The sequence below is a fragment of the Oncorhynchus masou genome, chromosome 30, assembly GCF_036934945.1.
Source record: "Oncorhynchus masou masou isolate Uvic2021 chromosome 30, UVic_Omas_1.1, whole genome shotgun sequence".
Taxonomy (NCBI): domain Eukaryota; kingdom Metazoa; phylum Chordata; class Actinopteri; order Salmoniformes; family Salmonidae; genus Oncorhynchus; species Oncorhynchus masou.
This window is the reverse complement of record NC_088241.1, coordinates 285,248-301,832: the sequence shown is the minus strand read 5'-3', so window position 1 is coordinate 301,832 and position 16,585 is coordinate 285,248. Positions and strand designations below refer to the sequence as shown.

At 46.8% G+C, this 16,585-nt stretch overlaps 1 protein-coding gene across 1 annotated transcript in view; it reads left to right on the top strand.

Moving 5' to 3' along the window:
* The window catches only part of LOC135521716 (cadherin-17-like), a 28,294-nt gene extending 13,139 nt beyond the window's left edge, over positions 1-15,155 (top strand). Inside the window, exons 8-19 of the mRNA XM_064947392.1 lie at positions 1,758-1,957; positions 4,574-4,705; positions 4,859-5,009; positions 8,557-8,757; positions 8,859-8,935; positions 9,279-9,467; positions 9,894-10,138; positions 10,228-10,364; positions 10,473-10,697; positions 10,799-10,909; positions 11,005-11,121; positions 11,381-15,155. Of these exons, the coding sequence (XP_064803464.1) occupies positions 1,758-1,957; positions 4,574-4,705; positions 4,859-5,009; positions 8,557-8,757; positions 8,859-8,935; positions 9,279-9,467; positions 9,894-10,138; positions 10,228-10,364; positions 10,473-10,697; positions 10,799-10,909; positions 11,005-11,121; positions 11,381-11,466 (1,871 nt within the window). The 3' untranslated portion in view covers positions 11,467-15,155. The remainder of the gene's footprint in view (positions 1-1,757; positions 1,958-4,573; positions 4,706-4,858; positions 5,010-8,556; positions 8,758-8,858; positions 8,936-9,278; positions 9,468-9,893; positions 10,139-10,227; positions 10,365-10,472; positions 10,698-10,798; positions 10,910-11,004; positions 11,122-11,380) is intronic.
* Positions 15,156-16,585: the final 1,430 nt, after the last annotated feature.

Here is a 16,585-nt window from a genome sequence, read left to right as displayed (position 1 = left end):
GAGAGTGAGGGATAGAGAGTGAGGCATAGAGAGCGAGGGATAGAGAGAGTGAGGGATAGAGAGTGAGGCATAGAGAGCGAGGGATAGAGAGAGTGAGGGATAGAGAGTGAGGCATAGAGAGCGAGGGATAGAGAGAGTGAGGGATAGAGAGAGTGAGGCATAGAGAGCGAGGGATAGAGAGAGCGAGGGATAGAGAGAGCGAGGGATAGAGAGAGTGAGGGATAGAGACAGGCATAGAGAGTGAGGGATAAAGACAGGCATAGAGAGCGAGGGATAGAGAGAGCGAGGGATAGAGAGAGCGAGGGATAGAGAGAGTGAGGGATAGAGAGAGTGAGGGATAGAGAGAGCGAGGGATAGAGAGAGCGAGGGATAGAGAGAGTGAGGGATAGAGAGAGTGAGGGATAGAGACAGGCATAGAGAGTGAGGGATAAAGACAGGCATAGAGAGCGAGGGATAGAGAGAGCGAGGGATAGAGAGAGCGAGGGATAGAGAGAGTGAGGGATAGAGACAGGCATAGAGAGTGAGGGATAAAGACAGGCATAGAGAGCGAGGGATAGAGAGAGCGAGGGATAGAGAGAGTGAGGGATAGAGAGTGAGGCATAGAGAGCGAGGGATAGAGAGAGTGAGGGATAGAGAGTGAGGCATAGAGAGCGAGGGATAGAGAGAGTGAGGGATAGAGAGAGTGAGGCATAGAGAGCGAGGGATAGAGAGAGCGAGGGATAGAGAGAGCGAGGGATAGAGAGAGTGAGGGATAGAGACAGGCATAGAGAGTGAGGGATAAAGACAGGCATAGAGAGCGAGGGATAGAGAGAGCGAGGGATAGAGAGAGCGAGGGATAGAGAGAGTGAGGGATAGAGAGAGTGAGGCATAGAGAGAGTGAGGGATAGAGAGTGAGGCATAGAGAGCGAGGGATAGAGAGAGTGAGGGATAGAGAGTGAGGCATAGAGAGCGAGGGATAGAGAGAGTGAGGGATAGAGAGAGTGAGGGATAGAGAGAGCGAGGGATAGAGAGAGTGAGGGATAGAGAGAGTGAGGCATAGAGAGCGAGGGATAGAGAGAGTGAGGGATAGAGAGAGTGAGGGATAGAGAGAGTGAGGGATAGAGAGAGTGAGGGATAGAGAGAGTGAGGGATAGAGAGAGCGAGGGATAGAGAGTGAGGCATAGAGAGCGAGGGATAGAGAGAGTGAGGGATAGAGAGTGAGGCATAGAGAGCGAGGGATAGAGAGAGTGAGGGATAGAGAGTGAGGCATAGAGAGCGAGGGATAGAGAGAGTGAGGGATAGAGAGAGTGAGGGATAGAGAGAGTGAGGGATAGAGAGAGTGAGGGATAGAGAGAGTGAGGGATAGAGAGAGCGAGGGATAGAGAGAGTGAGGGATAGATAGATTAATTCAAGTGATTAAGGCTGATTAAGAGGTTAATGGTGTGATTAAGAGGCTGCTGAACAGAACCTCCTCTACATAATGTTGTTGAGTTCAGCTGTGGCCACTGGTCAGAGCAGCCTGACCTCTCACCTCTGACCCCTGTGTTGTCACACAGAGAGCCCCGAGGTCACGCTCAGATATTCCTGTATAGTACACTACTACTAGTACACTACTTTTGTCCAGGGCCCTACGTTTGGCCAGTTCATCCATAGACATACAGGGCGACAGTCAAACACAGTGTGCTATTTGGGAAATAAGGAATCATTTGGGCCTGTCTTCTTCGGTGGTGCCTGTGTATTGACTGTGAATGGTCCTGTTTCTTCCTCTGTGGTTGTAGAGTCTCGGAGGCTGAACCCTCTGGAAGACCCAGACTTCACGCTGATTGTTCGTGTGGAGGACATGGGCGGGGAGTCGGTGAACGCTCTCAACGGTAACGCGAGGGTTAAAATTGTCGTGCAGGAGAACCTGTGGGTCAATCCTGGACCGATCAACCTCAGAGAACAGTTGAAAAGGATATACCCCATGCCCATCGGCAAGGTACGGCAAGGGTGGAAATCACACTCACACAATCATTATAGGTGCCCCAGTACCTAACTAAGGAGACTGTTTAGAAAACACTAAGGACCTAAAGGAGACCGTTTAGAAAACACTGAGGACCTAATTAGGCTGTTTAGAAAACACTAAGGACCTAATTAGGCTGTTTAGAAAACACTAAGGACCTAATTAGGCTGTTTAGAAAACACTAAGGACCTAAAGAGACTGTTTAGAAAACACTAAGGACCTAAAGAGACTGTTTAGAAAACACTAAGAACCTAAAGAGACTCTCTAGAAAACACACAATCAGCATGCATACCTTAAATTTGATCTCCTATTGACATCACTGCATGATTAAAGGAAAATGTTACATATAAAGCAGTTAAGATACAGGACATACAGTGGGGCAAAAAAGTATTTAGTCAGCCACCAATTGTGCAAGTTCTCCCACTTAAAAATATGAGAAAGGCCTGTAATTTTCATCATAGGTACACTTTAACTATGACAGACAAAATGAGAAAAAAAATCCAGAAAATCACATTGTTGGATTTTTAATGAATTTATTTGCAAATTATGGTGGAAAATAAGTATTTGGTCACCTACAAACAAGCAAGATTTCTGGCTCTCACAGACCTGTAACTTCTTCTTTAAGAGGCTCCTCTGTCCTCCACTCGTTACCTGTATTAATGGCACCTGTTTGAACTTGTTATCAGTATAAAAGACACCTGTCCACAACCTCAAACAGTCACACTCCAAACTCCACTATGGCCAAGACCAAAGATCTGTCAAAGGACACCAGAAACAAAATTGTAGACCTGCACCAGGCTGGGAAGACTAAATCTGCAATAGGTAAGCAGCTTGGTTTGAAGAAATCAAGGTCCTGGAGTGTCCTAGCCAGTCTCCAGATCTCAACCCCATAGAAAATCTTTGGAGGGAGTTGAAAGTCCGTGTTGCCCAGCAATGGGCCAAAATACCAGCACCAGTGTGTGGAAACCTTGTGAAGACTTAGAGAAAACGTTTGACCTCTGTCATTGCCAACAAAGGGTATATAACAAAATATTGAAATAAACTTTTGTTATTGACCAAATCATTTATTTTCCACCATAATTTGCAAATAAATTCATTAAAAATCCTACAATGTGATTTTCTGGATTTTTTTTCTCTCATTTTGTCTATCATAGTTGAAGTGTACCTATGATGAAAATTACAGGCCTTTCTCATATTTTTAAGTGGGATAACTTGCACAATTGGTGTCTGACTAAATACTTTTTTGCCCCACTCTATCTATGTATCTATGTATCTATGTATCTATGTCTGTCTGTCTGTCTGTCTGTCTGTCTGTCTGTCTGTCTGTCTGTCTGTCTGTCTGTCTGTCTGTCTGTCTGTCTGTCTGTCTGTCTGTCTGTCTGTCTGTCTGTCTGTCTGTCTGTCTGTCTGTCTGTCTGTCTGTCTGTCTGTCTGTCTGTCTGTCTGTCTGTCTGTCTGTCTGTCTGTCTGTCTGTCTGTCTGTCTGTCTGTCTGTCTGTCTGTCTGTCTGTCTGTCTGTCTGTCTGTCTGTCTGTCTGTCTGTCTGTCTGTCTGTCTGTCTGTCTGTCTGTCTGTCTGTCTGTCTGTCTGTCTGTCTGTCTGTCTGTCTGTCTGTCTGTCTGTCTGTCTGTCTGTCTGTCTGTCTGTCTGTCTGTCTGTCTGTCTGTCTGTCTGTCTGTCTGTCTGTCTGTCTGTCTGTCTGTCTGTCTGTCTGTCTGTCTGTCTGTCTGTCTGTCTGTCTGTCTGTCTGTCTGTCTGTCTGTCTGTCTGTCTGTCTGTCTGTCTGTCTGTCTGTCTGTCTGTCTGTCTGTCTGTCTGTCTGTCTGTCTGTCTGTCTGTCTGTCTGTCTGTCTGTCTGTCTGTCTGTCTGTCTGTCTGTCTGTCTGTCTGTCTGTCTGTCTGTCTGTCTGTCTGTCTGTCTGTCTGTCTGTCTGTCTGTCTGTCTGTCTGTCTGTCTGTCTGTCTGTCTGTCTGTCTGTCTGTCTGTCTGTCTGTCTGTCTGTCTGTCTGTCTGTCTGTCTGTCTGTCTGTCTGTCTGTCTGTCTGTCTGTCTGTCTGTCTGTCTGTCTGTCTGTCTGTCTGTCTGTCTGTCTGTCTGTCTGTCTGTCTGTCTGTCTGTCTGTCTGTCTGTCTGTCTGTCTGTCTGTCTGTCTGTCTGTCTGTCTGTCTGTCTGTCTGTCTGTCTGTCTGTCTGTCTGTCTGTCTGTCTGTCTGTCTGTCTGTCTGTCTGTCTGTCTGTCTGTCTGTCTGTCTGTCTGTCTGTCTGTCTGTCTGTCTGTCTGTCTGTCTGTCTGTCTGTCTGTCTGTCTGTCTGTCTGTCTGTCTGTCTGTCTGTCTGTCTGTCTGTCTGTCTGTCTGTCTGTCTGTCTGTCTGTCTGTCTGTCTGTCTGTCTGTCTGTCTGTCTGTCTGTCTGTCTGTCTGTCTGTCTGTCTGTCTGTCTGTCTGTCTGTCTGTCTGTCTGTCTGTCTGTCTGTCTGTCTGTCTGTCTGTCTGTCTGTCTGTCTGTCTGACTGACTGACTGACTGACTGACTGACTGACTGACTGACTGACTGACTGACTGACTGACTGACTGTCTGATGTCTCCCTGCAGGTCCAGTCTAATGATCCCAGTGCCTTCTACAGGCTGGTACAGAAAGAACGGGAGCTGACGTTCCCCTTCAATGTCACGGAGGAAGGAGACATTCTGCTGACTGAGGAGCTGGACAGAGAGGACAAGGCCATGGTAACCAGCGAGTCCTCCTCATCACAATCACTATCTAACACTCTGGTCCCAGGGCAGCATTATTTAATGGAGTACTGTCCAACACTGGATAGTTCACATGAAAATAAATGTGAATTAAAAAATAAAAAATAAATGTGTGTTTGTGTGTTCCAGTACATCCTGGTGGTGTTTGCTGAGGATAGCTATGGTAACCAGGTAGACCCTCCCCTGGAAGTGCAGGTGGTGGTGGACGATGTGAATGATAACGCTCCAATCTGTGAGGAGGAACTCAGTGTGTTTGAAGTGCAGGAGAACGAACCCACAGGTAACTAACTACTGGATGTGTGTGTGTGTGTGTGTGATAGGTTGGAGATGTGTGATTCACTACACAGCCAGAAGTATATGGACAACCCTTTAAATTAGTGGATTTGGCTATTTAAGCCATAGGAGTAAAGGGGGGACCAACTCGATATTAATGCCCATAATTTTGGAATGAGATGTTTGACGAGCAGGTGTCCACATACTTACTTTTACATTTCATTGACCCTGATGTGCATTCCATAAATGTGTGAAGAGTCTCGTATCTTGTGACTTTGATGTTAGGACTGTGTTGAGGCTGGTGTTAGGACTGTGTTGAGGCTGGTGTTAGGACTGTGTTGAGGCTGGTGTTAGGACTGTGTTGAGGCTGGTGTTAGGACTGTGTTGAGGCTGGTGTTAGGACTGTGTTGAGGCTGGTGTTAGGACTGTGTTGAGACTGGTGTTAGGACTGTGTTGAGGCTGGTGTTAGGACTGTGTTGAGACTGGTGTTAGGACTGTGTTGAGGCTGGTGTTAGGACTGTGTTGAGACTGGTGTTGGGACTGTGTTGAGGCTGGTGTTAGGACTGTGTTGAGGCTGGTGTTAGGACTGTGTTGAGACTGGTGTTAGGACTGTGTTGAGACTGGTGTTAGGACTGTGTTGTGACTGGTGTCAGGACTGTGTTGTGACTGGTGTTAGGACTGTGTTGAGACTGGTGTCAGGACTGTGTTGAGACTGGTGTTAGGACTGTGTTGAGACTGGTGTTAGGACTGTGTTGAGACTGATGTTAGGACTGTGTTGAGACTGGTGTTAGGACTGTGTTGAGGCTGGTGTTAGGACTGTGTTGAGACTGGTGTTAGGACTGTGTTGAGGCTGGTGTTAGGACTGTGTTGAGGCTGGTGTTAGGACTGTGTTGAGACTGGTGTTAGGACTGTGTTGAGACTGGTGTTAGGACTGTGTTGAGACTGATGTTAGGACTGTGTTGAGGCTGGTGTTAGGACTGTGTTGAGACTGGTGTTGGGACTGTGTTGAGGCTGGTGTTAGGACTGTGTTGAGACTGGTGTTAGGACTGTGTTGTGACTGGTGTTAGGACTGTGTTGAGGCTGGTGTTAGGACTGTGTTGAGACTGGTGTTAGGACTGTGTTGAGGCTGGTGTTAGGACTGTGTTGAGGCTGATGTTAGGACTGTGTTGAGACTGGTGTTAGGACTGTGTTGAGACTGATGTTAGGACTGTGTTGAGACTGGTGTTAGGACTGTGTTGAGGCTGGTGTTAGGACTGTGTTGAGACTGGTGTTAGGACTGTGTTGAGACTGGTGTTAGGACTGTGTTGAGACTGGTGTTAGGACTGTGTTGAGACTGATGTTAGGACTGTGTTGAGACTGGTGTTGGGACTGTGTTGAGGCTGGTGTTAGGACTGTGTTGAGGCTGGTGTTAGGACTGTGTTGAGACTGGTGTTAGGACTGTGTTGAGACTGGTGTTAGGACTGTGTTGAGGCTGGTGTTAGGACTGTGTTGAGGCTGGTGTTAGGACTGTGTTGAGGCTGGTGTTAGGACTGTGTTGAGGCTGGTGTTAGGACTGTGTTGAGGCTGGTGTTAGGACTGTGTTGAGACTGGTGTTAGGACTGTGTTGAGGCTGGTGTTAGGACTGTGTTGAGACTGGTGTTAGGACTGTGTTGAGGCTGGTGTTAGGACTGTGTTGAGACTGGTGTTAGGACTGTGTTGAGACTGGTGTTGGGACTGTGTTGAGGCTGGTGTTAGGACTGTGTTGAGACTGGTGTTAGGACTGTGTCGTGACTGGTGTTAGGACTGTGTTGAGGCTGGTGTTAGGACTGTGTTGAGACTGGTGTTAGGACTGTGTTGAGGCTGGTGTTAGGACTGTGTTGAGACTGGTGTTAGGACTGTGTTGAGACTGGTGTTAGGACTGTGTTGAGACTGGTGTTAGGACTGTGTTGAGACTGATGTTAGGACTGTGTTGAGGCTGGTGTTAGGACTGTGTTGAGACTGGTGTTAGGACTGTGTTGAGGCTGGTGTTAGGACTGTGTTGAGACTGGTGTTAGGACTGTGTTGAGACTGGTGTTAGGACTGTGTTGAGACTGATGTTAGGACTGTGTTGTGACTGGTGTTAGGACTGTGTTGAGACTGATGTTAGGACTGTGTTGTGACTGGTGTTAGGACTGTGTTGTGACTGATGTTAGGACTGTGTTGAGGCTGGTGTTAGGACTGTGTTGAGACTGATGTTAGGACTGTGTTGAGACTGGTGTTAGGACTGTGTTGAGACTGGTGTTAGGACTGTGTTGAGACTGATGTTAGGACTGTGTTGAGACTGGTGTTAGGACTGTGTTGTGACTGGTGTTAGGACTGTGTTGAGACTGATGTTAGGACTGTGTTGAGACTGGTGTTAGGACTGTGTTGAGACTGGTGTTAGGACTGTGTTGTGACTGGTGTTAGGACTGTGTTGAGACTGATGTTAGGACTGTGTTGAGACTGGTGTTAGGACTGTATTGAGACTGGTGTTAGGACTGTGTTGTGACTGATGTTAGGACTGTGTTGTGACTGATGTTAGGACTGTGTTGAGACTGATGTTAGGACTGTGTTGTGGCTGGTGTTAGGACTGTGTTGTGACTGGTGTTAGGACTGTGTTGTGGCTGGTGTTAGGACTGTGTTGAGACTGGTGTTAGGACTGTGTTGAGGCTGGTGTTAGGACTGTGTTGAGACTGGTGTTAGGACTGTGTTGAGGCTGGTGTTAGGACTGTGTTGAGACTGGTGTTAGGACTGTGTTGTGACTGATGTTAGGACTGTGTTGTGACTGATGTTAGGACTGTGTTGGGGCTGGTGTTAGGACTGTGTTGGGACTGGTGTTAGGACTGTGTTGTGACTGATGTTAGGACTGTGTTGAGACTGGTGTTAGGACTGTGTTGAGGCTGGTGTTAGGACTGTGTTATGACTGACGTTAGGACTGTGTTGAGGCTGATGTTAGGACTGTGTTGAGACTGGTGTTAGGACTGTGTTGAGGCTGGTGTTAGGACTGTGTTGAGGCTGATGTTAGGACTGTGTTGAGGCTGGTGTTAGGACTGTGTTGAGGCTGGTGTTAGGACTGTGTTGAGGCTGATGTTAGGACTGTGTTGAGGCTGGTGTTAGGACTGTGTTGAGGCTGGTGTTAGGACTGTGTTGAGACTGTTGTTAGGACTGTGTTGAGGCTGGTGTTAGGACTGTGTTGAGGCTGGTGTTAGGACTGTGTTGAGGCTGGTGTTAGGACTGTGTTGAGGCTGGGGTTAGGACTGTGTTGAGGCTGGTGTTAGGACTGTGTTGAGGCTGGTGTTAGGACTGTGTTGAGACTGGTGTCAGGACTGTGTTGAGGCTGGTGTTAGGACTGTGTTGAGACTGGTGTCAGGACTGTGTTGAGACTGGTGTTAGGACTGTGTTGAGACTGGTGTTAGGACTGTGTTGAGACTGGTGTTAGGACTGTGTTGAGGCTGGTGTTAGGACTGTGTTGTTATATTAAAGGTATGTGTGTTCAGAGCTGAAACATTCTAATAGTAACTCATATAACTTGTATGATTGGTTCCTCTGGGTTCCAGGCAGCACAGTCGGACATCTGATGGTGCATGATGCTGATGATGACAACACACCCAACGCACTGCTCTCCTATTCGTTGGTGACCCAAACCCCTTCCTCCGTCTTTACCATCGATGGCATCAGCGGCCGCATCCAGGCCAAGCAGATGCTCCAACGCAGAGATGCAACAGAGTACCACCTCACTGTCAGAGTAAACGACCCAGGTACATGCACACACACACTTGACCTTTGTCTAAAAGTTTGAACAGCACAGACACGTGTTTGCTTCAATGGGCCCTCACATACTGTTGTGTGTCTTCGTCAGTTTTCAGCACAGAATGTAAGGTCCTCATCAAGGTTATCGACATCAACAATGAGCTGCCCATCTTCGAGATGAATGACGTGAGACATACCTGAGACACACACCTGAGTTTCATAGATGCTTTAGTTGGTATGGGTTGTTGACCTGTGACCTTTAATACTCTCTCTCTTTGTCTCTCTTTCTCGTTCACTTTATCACTCCCTCTCTCTGTCTCTCTCTCTCCCTTCCTATCCCTCTCTCTCCCTCTCTCTCTCCGTCTCTCTCTATCTCTGTCTCTCTCTGTCTCTCTCTCTCCCTGTCTCTCTCTCTCTCTCTGTCTCTCTGTTTCTCTCTCTGTCTCTCTCTCTCTCTCACTCCCTCTCTGTCTCTCTGTTTCTCTCTCTCTCCCTCTGTCTCTCTCCCTCTCTCTCTGTCTCTCTGTAGTATGGTAGTCACAACCTGTCTGAAGACACAGCTCTAGGCCACACCCTCCTGACAGTGAAAGCCACAGATGCTGACGACCCTGGAACAGGAAGCTCCCACATCGAGTTCCACATAACCGCTGGCAACGAAGATGGAGTTTTCGCCATGGAGACAGACGACAATGGGGAGGGCAGGCTTGTTGTTGCTAAGGTAACTTCATACTGGAAGACGCCTACGAAAGGTCAGATTTTGATAGGTGATGATAAAGATGATAAGCTGATCCTATATCTATGGTTGTATTGAGTATTAAAGGAAACGTCCACCAGCAGACTGAAACAAACCCACAAAAACGCTTCCATTTTGCTCCAGAATGCTCACAGACCTCTCTCTCCCTTCCTCCCCATCTGCCTCCCTCCCCCTTCCCCTCCCCCTCTCTTTCCCTTCCTTTACCCTCCCTTCCTCTCCCCACTCTCCCTTCCTCTCCCCACTCTCCCTTCCTCTCCCCTCTCCCCTCCCTTCCTCCCCCTCTCTCTCCCTTCCTCCCCCTCTCTCTCCCTTCATCCCCCCTCGATCTCCCTTCGTCCCCCTTCTCTCTTCCTCCCTCCCCTCTCTCCCTCCTTCCCCCTCTTTCTCCAGCCTCTGAACTATGAGACTGCTTCCTCCTATAAGCTACAGATTGATGCTCGTAACCCAGAGCCGCTGGTGAGCGGTCTCGAGTATGGCGCTGAGTCGTCCGCCGTGGTCTCGGTGGAGATCAGTGACGTTGATGAGGCTCCAGTGTTTGACATGGACATTCTGGATGTCACGGTGCCAGAGGACACCAAGGAGGGAGCTACGCTGCTCAAAATAGATGCCAAGGACCCAGAGGGAAAAGAGATACTGTAATCACATTATGAGAGGGACTGATGTTGTGTGTGTGTTATGGCTCTGACAGTGTATATTTTGTGCTCTAACTGTGTGTGTATTATAGGTTCAAGATGGAGGGAGACACTAAGGGTTGGTTGGAGATTGATCCTGCTACTGGAGAGATAAAGATAAAGAATAAAGCTGTGCTGGACAGAGAGACGGTGGAGGCCTTCCACTTTACTGTTGTCGCCTTCGAGAAAGGTGACGAACACACATATGTATATTTCGGATACTTTTTTGACCCACTCACTGCCAGTTTGAGTCCAGGTTAGAGAATATCCATAATGAATAATATCTCTCCACCCCCAGCCAATCCAGAGCTGTCCTCAGAGCGCCAGGTGTCCGTTAGGCTGCTGGATGTGAATGACAATGTCCCCAAGCTGACAGAGAACCAGGCCTTCATCTGTGTGAAGAAGCCCCAGCCTATAGTCCTGTCGGCCCTGGACGCGGACGCAGACCCCTTCGGAGCACCTTTCACATTCAGTCTGGCCCAGGGCAAGAAGTCCCCCAACTGGGACCTAAGCGCTGTGGACGGTACACATTTGTTAGACAAGACTACATCTCCTAGAGATCCTGTCTATTAATGTGATCCCGTGCTGATGTGGGATTGTGTCTCTTCCCTTGGTTTCCTGTAGGGACGTCTGCTAAACTGACCCTGAAGAAATCTCCCAGCGAGGACAAAACCTTCCTAATCCCCATCAACATCAAAGACAACGCTGGCATGGGCATCACACAGAAGTTTGAGGGTGAGTGGTTGCAGCCAGCTGTGTGTGATAGCACCCATCACACACAAGACTATGTAGCTGTGAGTGGGTGTCTGATGTGTGTGTTCTCCCTACAGTGCGAGTGTGTAACTGCACAGAGTTGGGATACTGTTTCACCGAGCCGGGCGTTCATGCAGGGGTGTTAGGAATGCCCACCACCATCGGAATCCTGGCTGGAACTGTCGGATTCATCGGTGAGTAACAGGTGTTCACTGCTGTTGTTGCTATGCACTGCACTTTAAGGGAAGAGGGCGGAGTGGTACAATCGAGGAACTAAGACCTAACTGTAGCATAAAACATTGTATTGTTGTTGATAGTTTTTCTTGTTCTTTTTGACTAATCTCTCACGGACAGACTAATCGAGTATCTAACGCAATTATGCAGGATTTTAGTTCTGGGTTTCCGATAATATGTTTTGACTGTTATTGACGGGTGATGTCACTTCCTCCCTAGCCCTGGTCCTGATCATCGCTTTCCATCGTATAAAGAAGGACAACCAGAAGAAAGCCTTGCTGGGAGAAACGGACGCCATTCTCTAGAAACACATGAGATAGCATGTGTTTGTTTAATTGTTATATTTCTGAAGAACAGATCTACTTTGATTGGTTGTATGCACGTTATAAATACTACCTGGTTTCGTCATAATCATGCGCTCATGCAGCTCAATAACTTATTATAGTGAATTTTGTCTGTATTTAGAATTTAGACGGTCCATTCTCAGCTAGTGTGTCATGACTGGCTGTGCACTGTGTGTGATGGTTCAAACACTCCATTTCAAGCTGCTTGCTGGAATTTTGTAGTCTGTTGCTCAGAGACTTTAGTTCACCGTTTGCCCCTGACTGTTGTTTGTGGTTGATACTGTCTTTATACTGATACTCCATGATGTTTTTTGATGAGGCCTGATATTAGTGAAGATGCTAGCTAGCTGAGGGTTAAATTAGGACGGTTCCACCACTTTAGAATGGGAGAAAGACTGCCTACAGTAAAGAGTAGAAACGACCATGGAAAAACAACCGATGTTGGAGACAGTTCCAACACCTAAACATCCCTCAGTTTAACCCTTAATGTTCACTGTTTGACAAGCCCAGTGTAAATGAGTGCCTGGTGAATGTCGGAGTGTGTACCAAGGTTATTATAGTTTTGTGATTTTCTATTCAATTTTATTTCTACTAGTTTTTCAATTAAAAAAATTAATTCAGTATAGTTTCCATTCGGTTTTAGACTTGATTTACTAGTTTTTATTCTGTTTCAGTACGATAAAAAACATATTTTGTTTTTATATTATTCAGTTGTAGTTTCAGTTTCAGTTGTAGTTTCAGTTTTAGTTGTAGTTTCAGTTGTAGTTTCAGTTGTTGTTTCAGTGTCAGTTGTTGTTTCAGTGTCAGTTGTAGTTATAGTTTCAGTTGTAGTTTCAGTTTCATTTGTAGTTTCAGTTGTATTTTTTGTGTGAAGGGACAGAAAGTAGCCTCAAGTGTCCTTATGCTAGGGGCCATGTATGTGTTGTAGGACTATAGCAGGGTACTCCAGTACTATTTGAGATGGTCCGCTCACACACATTTCCTAGGTGGCAAAAGTCCTGATGGATATTTTCATTTATCGGCGTAGTAACAAACCCCCACATCACAATCCATTCCACACCAAACTGTTCAAACCGATCACACCCTTCTTGTTGGTAGAGAGAATCATTTGTCATTTTAAAGCTCATTGTCGGCTATTCTACATATTATCCACGTCTTATACGTGTTCACATGATACCGGGAGTCGAATCCTCAGCCAATCACAAAATTAAAACAATAGCTATCTCCCCGTCTTTATCCTGAAATTCTTTGTGGGTGCTGTACAGATGAACTTTGAGGTTGTGGGATGCAGGGTGGTAGTGGGATGTAGGGTGGGATGCAGCAGTGGGATGCAGGGTGGTAGTGGGATACAGGGTGGGATGCAGCAGTGGGATGCAGGGTAGTAGTGGGATGCAGGGTGGGATGCAGCAGTGGGATGCAGGGTAGTAGTGGGATGCAGGGTAGTAGTGGGGTGCAGGGTGGTAGTGGGATACAGGGTGGGATGCAGCAGTGGGATGCAGGGTAGTAGTGGGATGCAGGGTAGTAGTGGGGTGCAGGGTGGTAGTGGGATGCAGGGTGGGATGCAGCAGTGAGATGCAGGGTAGTAGTGGGATGCAGGGTGGGATGCAGCAGTGGGATGCAGGGTAGTAGTGGGATGCAGGGTGGGATGCAGCAGTGGGATGCAGGGTGGTAGTGGGATGCAGGGTGGTAGTGGAATGCAGGGTAGTAGTGGGATGCAGGGTGGGATGCAGCAGTGAGATGCAGGGTAGTAGTGGGATGCAGGGTGGGATGCAGCAGTGGGATGCAGGGTGGTAGTGGGATGCAGGGTAGTAGTGGGATGCAGGGTGGTAGTGGGATACAGGGTGGGATGCAGCAGTGGGATGCAGGGTGGTAGTGGGATGAAGGGTGGGATGCAGCAGTGGGATGCAGGGTGGTAGTGGGATGCAGGGTGGAAGTGGGATGCAGGGTGGGATGCAGCAGGGTGGGATGCAGGGTGGTAGTGGGATGCAGGGTGATAGTGGGATGCAGGGTGGGATGCAGGGTGGGATGCAACAGTGGGATGCAGGGTGGGATGCAGGGTGGTAGTGGGATGCAGGGTGATAGTGGGATGCAGGGTGGGATGCAGGGTGATAGTGGGATGCAGGGTGGGATGCAGGGTGGGATGCAGCAGTGGGATGCAGGGTGGGATGCAGCAGTGGGATGCAGGGTGTGGGATGGTGCTGCCAGCCAGCAGCATGCCACTCTAGATCCCACTGCTGGCTTGCCTCTGAAACTAAGCCGGGTCGGGCCTGGTCGGTCCCTGGATGGGAGACCAGATGCTGTTGGAAGTGGTGTTGGAGGTCCAGTAGGGGGCACTTTTGCCTCTGGTCTAAGGAGATACCCAGGAAGTGAAGGGGACATTGCCAAGGGTAGGGTGCTGTCTTTTGGATGGGATGTTAAACGGATGTCCTGACTCTTTGTGGTCATTAAAAAGCCCATTACTTATAAGAGTAAGGGTGTTAACCCTGATGCCATTCCCATCATGACCACCTAATCACCCTCCCCCTCATTCTAATTGGCATATATCACTTAGCTGATGTGTGGTGAGTGTTCTGGCACAAAAATGGTTGCCGTGCATCACCCAGGTGGGTGTTACACATTGGAGGTGAGTTTCCCTCTACAATGTAAAGCCATTGGAGTACCTCAGTTGGTAGAAAAGTGATATATAAATCCAATAAAGGATTATTAGCTTCTGACACGACAATACATTTGCTTTTGTCCTTTCCAGCAATGTACTCCAAATAATCCCATACATGGCTTTGTGTTTTGCAACCAACCACTGCTGGTGTTGTGTTTGTGTAATGCTCCGGGTGTCGTGGGTGTGGAATCAAACGCAGGAGACAGAGAGTGCAATGCTGTGCTCTTTAATGCCCCAACGCACCACAGGGTGCTCACAATAATAACGACCCCAAACACGGGGAATGAAAAATGTACAACTGAAAATGCACGACCAGGAACAAACACGTTCCTCTACTACAGAGCCGAAGGTTACAATAATTAATCCCGCACAACAAACAGGCGGGCCGGCTGTCTAAAGAAGCCCAACTAATCATCACAAACAGGTGCTACCAATAAACATACAAGGAGGGGGAGGAAAGACAATCAGTGGCAGCTAATAGGACGGTGACGACGACCGCCGAGCGCCACCCGACCGGGAAGGGAAGCCACCCTCGGTCGGACTCGTGACAGTTTGCTGCTGCCATTGTTCTCGCTCATGCTTCCTGCTCGCCCTCGGATTTCTTCCGTTAGCTGGCGATGCAGCGATGCACCAGCTAGGCCTATTTGAAACATCGCCATCTACTGGCAGCATTTACCCTCCAGATTCAGAAGTTCCAAAACCCCATTAGAGAAAAAAGCTTCAAAACATTAGATTTTTGTCCAAAGTTTAGAAGGAAAAAAACTGAACATAATTCATGATGGTTTTAATTATATTTTAGTTTGTTTTGCAGTCAAAGATAATAGTTTCAATATAGTTTTCGTTTTTCAGTTTACTCAATTGTTTTTCCAATTTTTGTTTTTAATTCATTTTCATTTCAATTTTCATTTACTATTATAACCTTGGTGTGTGCAACACAGTAATGGAGAGAGGAGTGGGGAAAATGTCTGTCTGAATAAAGGCTATCTGGACCTACTGCTTTTGAGTAAAATGGTGTGCTTTGGTCTGAGAGAGGAATGTAATATTATGTGCATGTGTGTTTGCTTTGGTCTGAGACAGGAATGTAATATTATGTGCATGTGTGTTTGCTTTGGTCTGAGACAGGAATGTAATATTATGTGCATGTGTGTTTGCTTTGGTCTGAGAGAGGAATGTAATATTATGTGTATGTGTGTTTGCTTTGGTCTGAGACAGGAATGTAATATTATGTGCATGTGCTTTGGTCTGAGAGAGGAATGTAATATTATGTGTATGTGCTTTGGTCTGAGAGAGGAATGTAATATTATGTGTATGTGCTTTGGTCTGAGAGAGGAATGTAATATTATGTGCATGTGTGTTTGCTTTGGTCTGAGAGAGGAATGTAATATTATGTGCATGTGTGTTTGCTTTGGGCTGAGACAGGAATGTAATATTATGTGTATGTGTGTTTGCTTTGGTCTGAGAGAGGAATGTAATATTATGTGCATGTGTGTTTGCTTTGGTCTGAGAGAGGAATGTAATATTATGTGCATGTGTGTTTGCTTTGGGCTGAGACAGGAATGTAATATTATGTGCATGTGTGTTTGCTTTGGTCTGAGAGAGGAATGTAATATTATGTGCATGTGCTTTGGTCTGAGACAGGAATGTAATATTATGTGCATGTGTGTTTGCTTTGGTCTGAGAGAGGAATGTAATATTATGTGCATGTGTGTTTGCTTTGGTCTGAGACAGGAATGTAATATTATGTGCATGTGTGTTTGCTTTGGTCTGAGACAGGAATGTAATATTATGTGCATGTGTGTTTGCTTTGGTCTGAGAGAGGAATGTAATATTATGTGTATGTGTGTTTGCTTTGGTCTGAGACAGGAATGTAATATTATGTGCATGTGCTTTGGTCTGAGAGAGGAATGTAATATTATGTGTATGTGCTTTGGTCTGAGAGAGGAATGTAATATTATGTGTATGTGCTTTGGTCTGAGAGAGGAATGTAATATTATGTGCATGTGTGTTTGCTTTGGTCTGAGAGAGGAATGTAATATTATGTGCATGTGTGTTTGCTTTGGGCTGAGACAGGAATGTAATATTATGTGTATGTGTGTTTGCTTTGGTCTGAGAGAGGAATGTAATATTATGTGCATGTGTGTTTGCTTTGGTCTGAGAGAGGAATGTAATATTATGTGCATGTGTGTTTGCTTTGGGCTGAGACAGGAATGTAATATTATGTGCATGTGTGTTTGCTTTGGTCTGAGAGAGGAATGTAATATTATGTGCATGTGCTTTGGTCTGAGACAGGAATGTAATATTATGTGCATGTGTGTTTGCTTTGGTCTGAGAGAGGAATGTAATATTATGTGCATGTGCTTTGGTCTGAGACAGGAATGTAATATTATGTGCATGTGTGTTTGCTTTGGTCTGAGAGAGGAATGT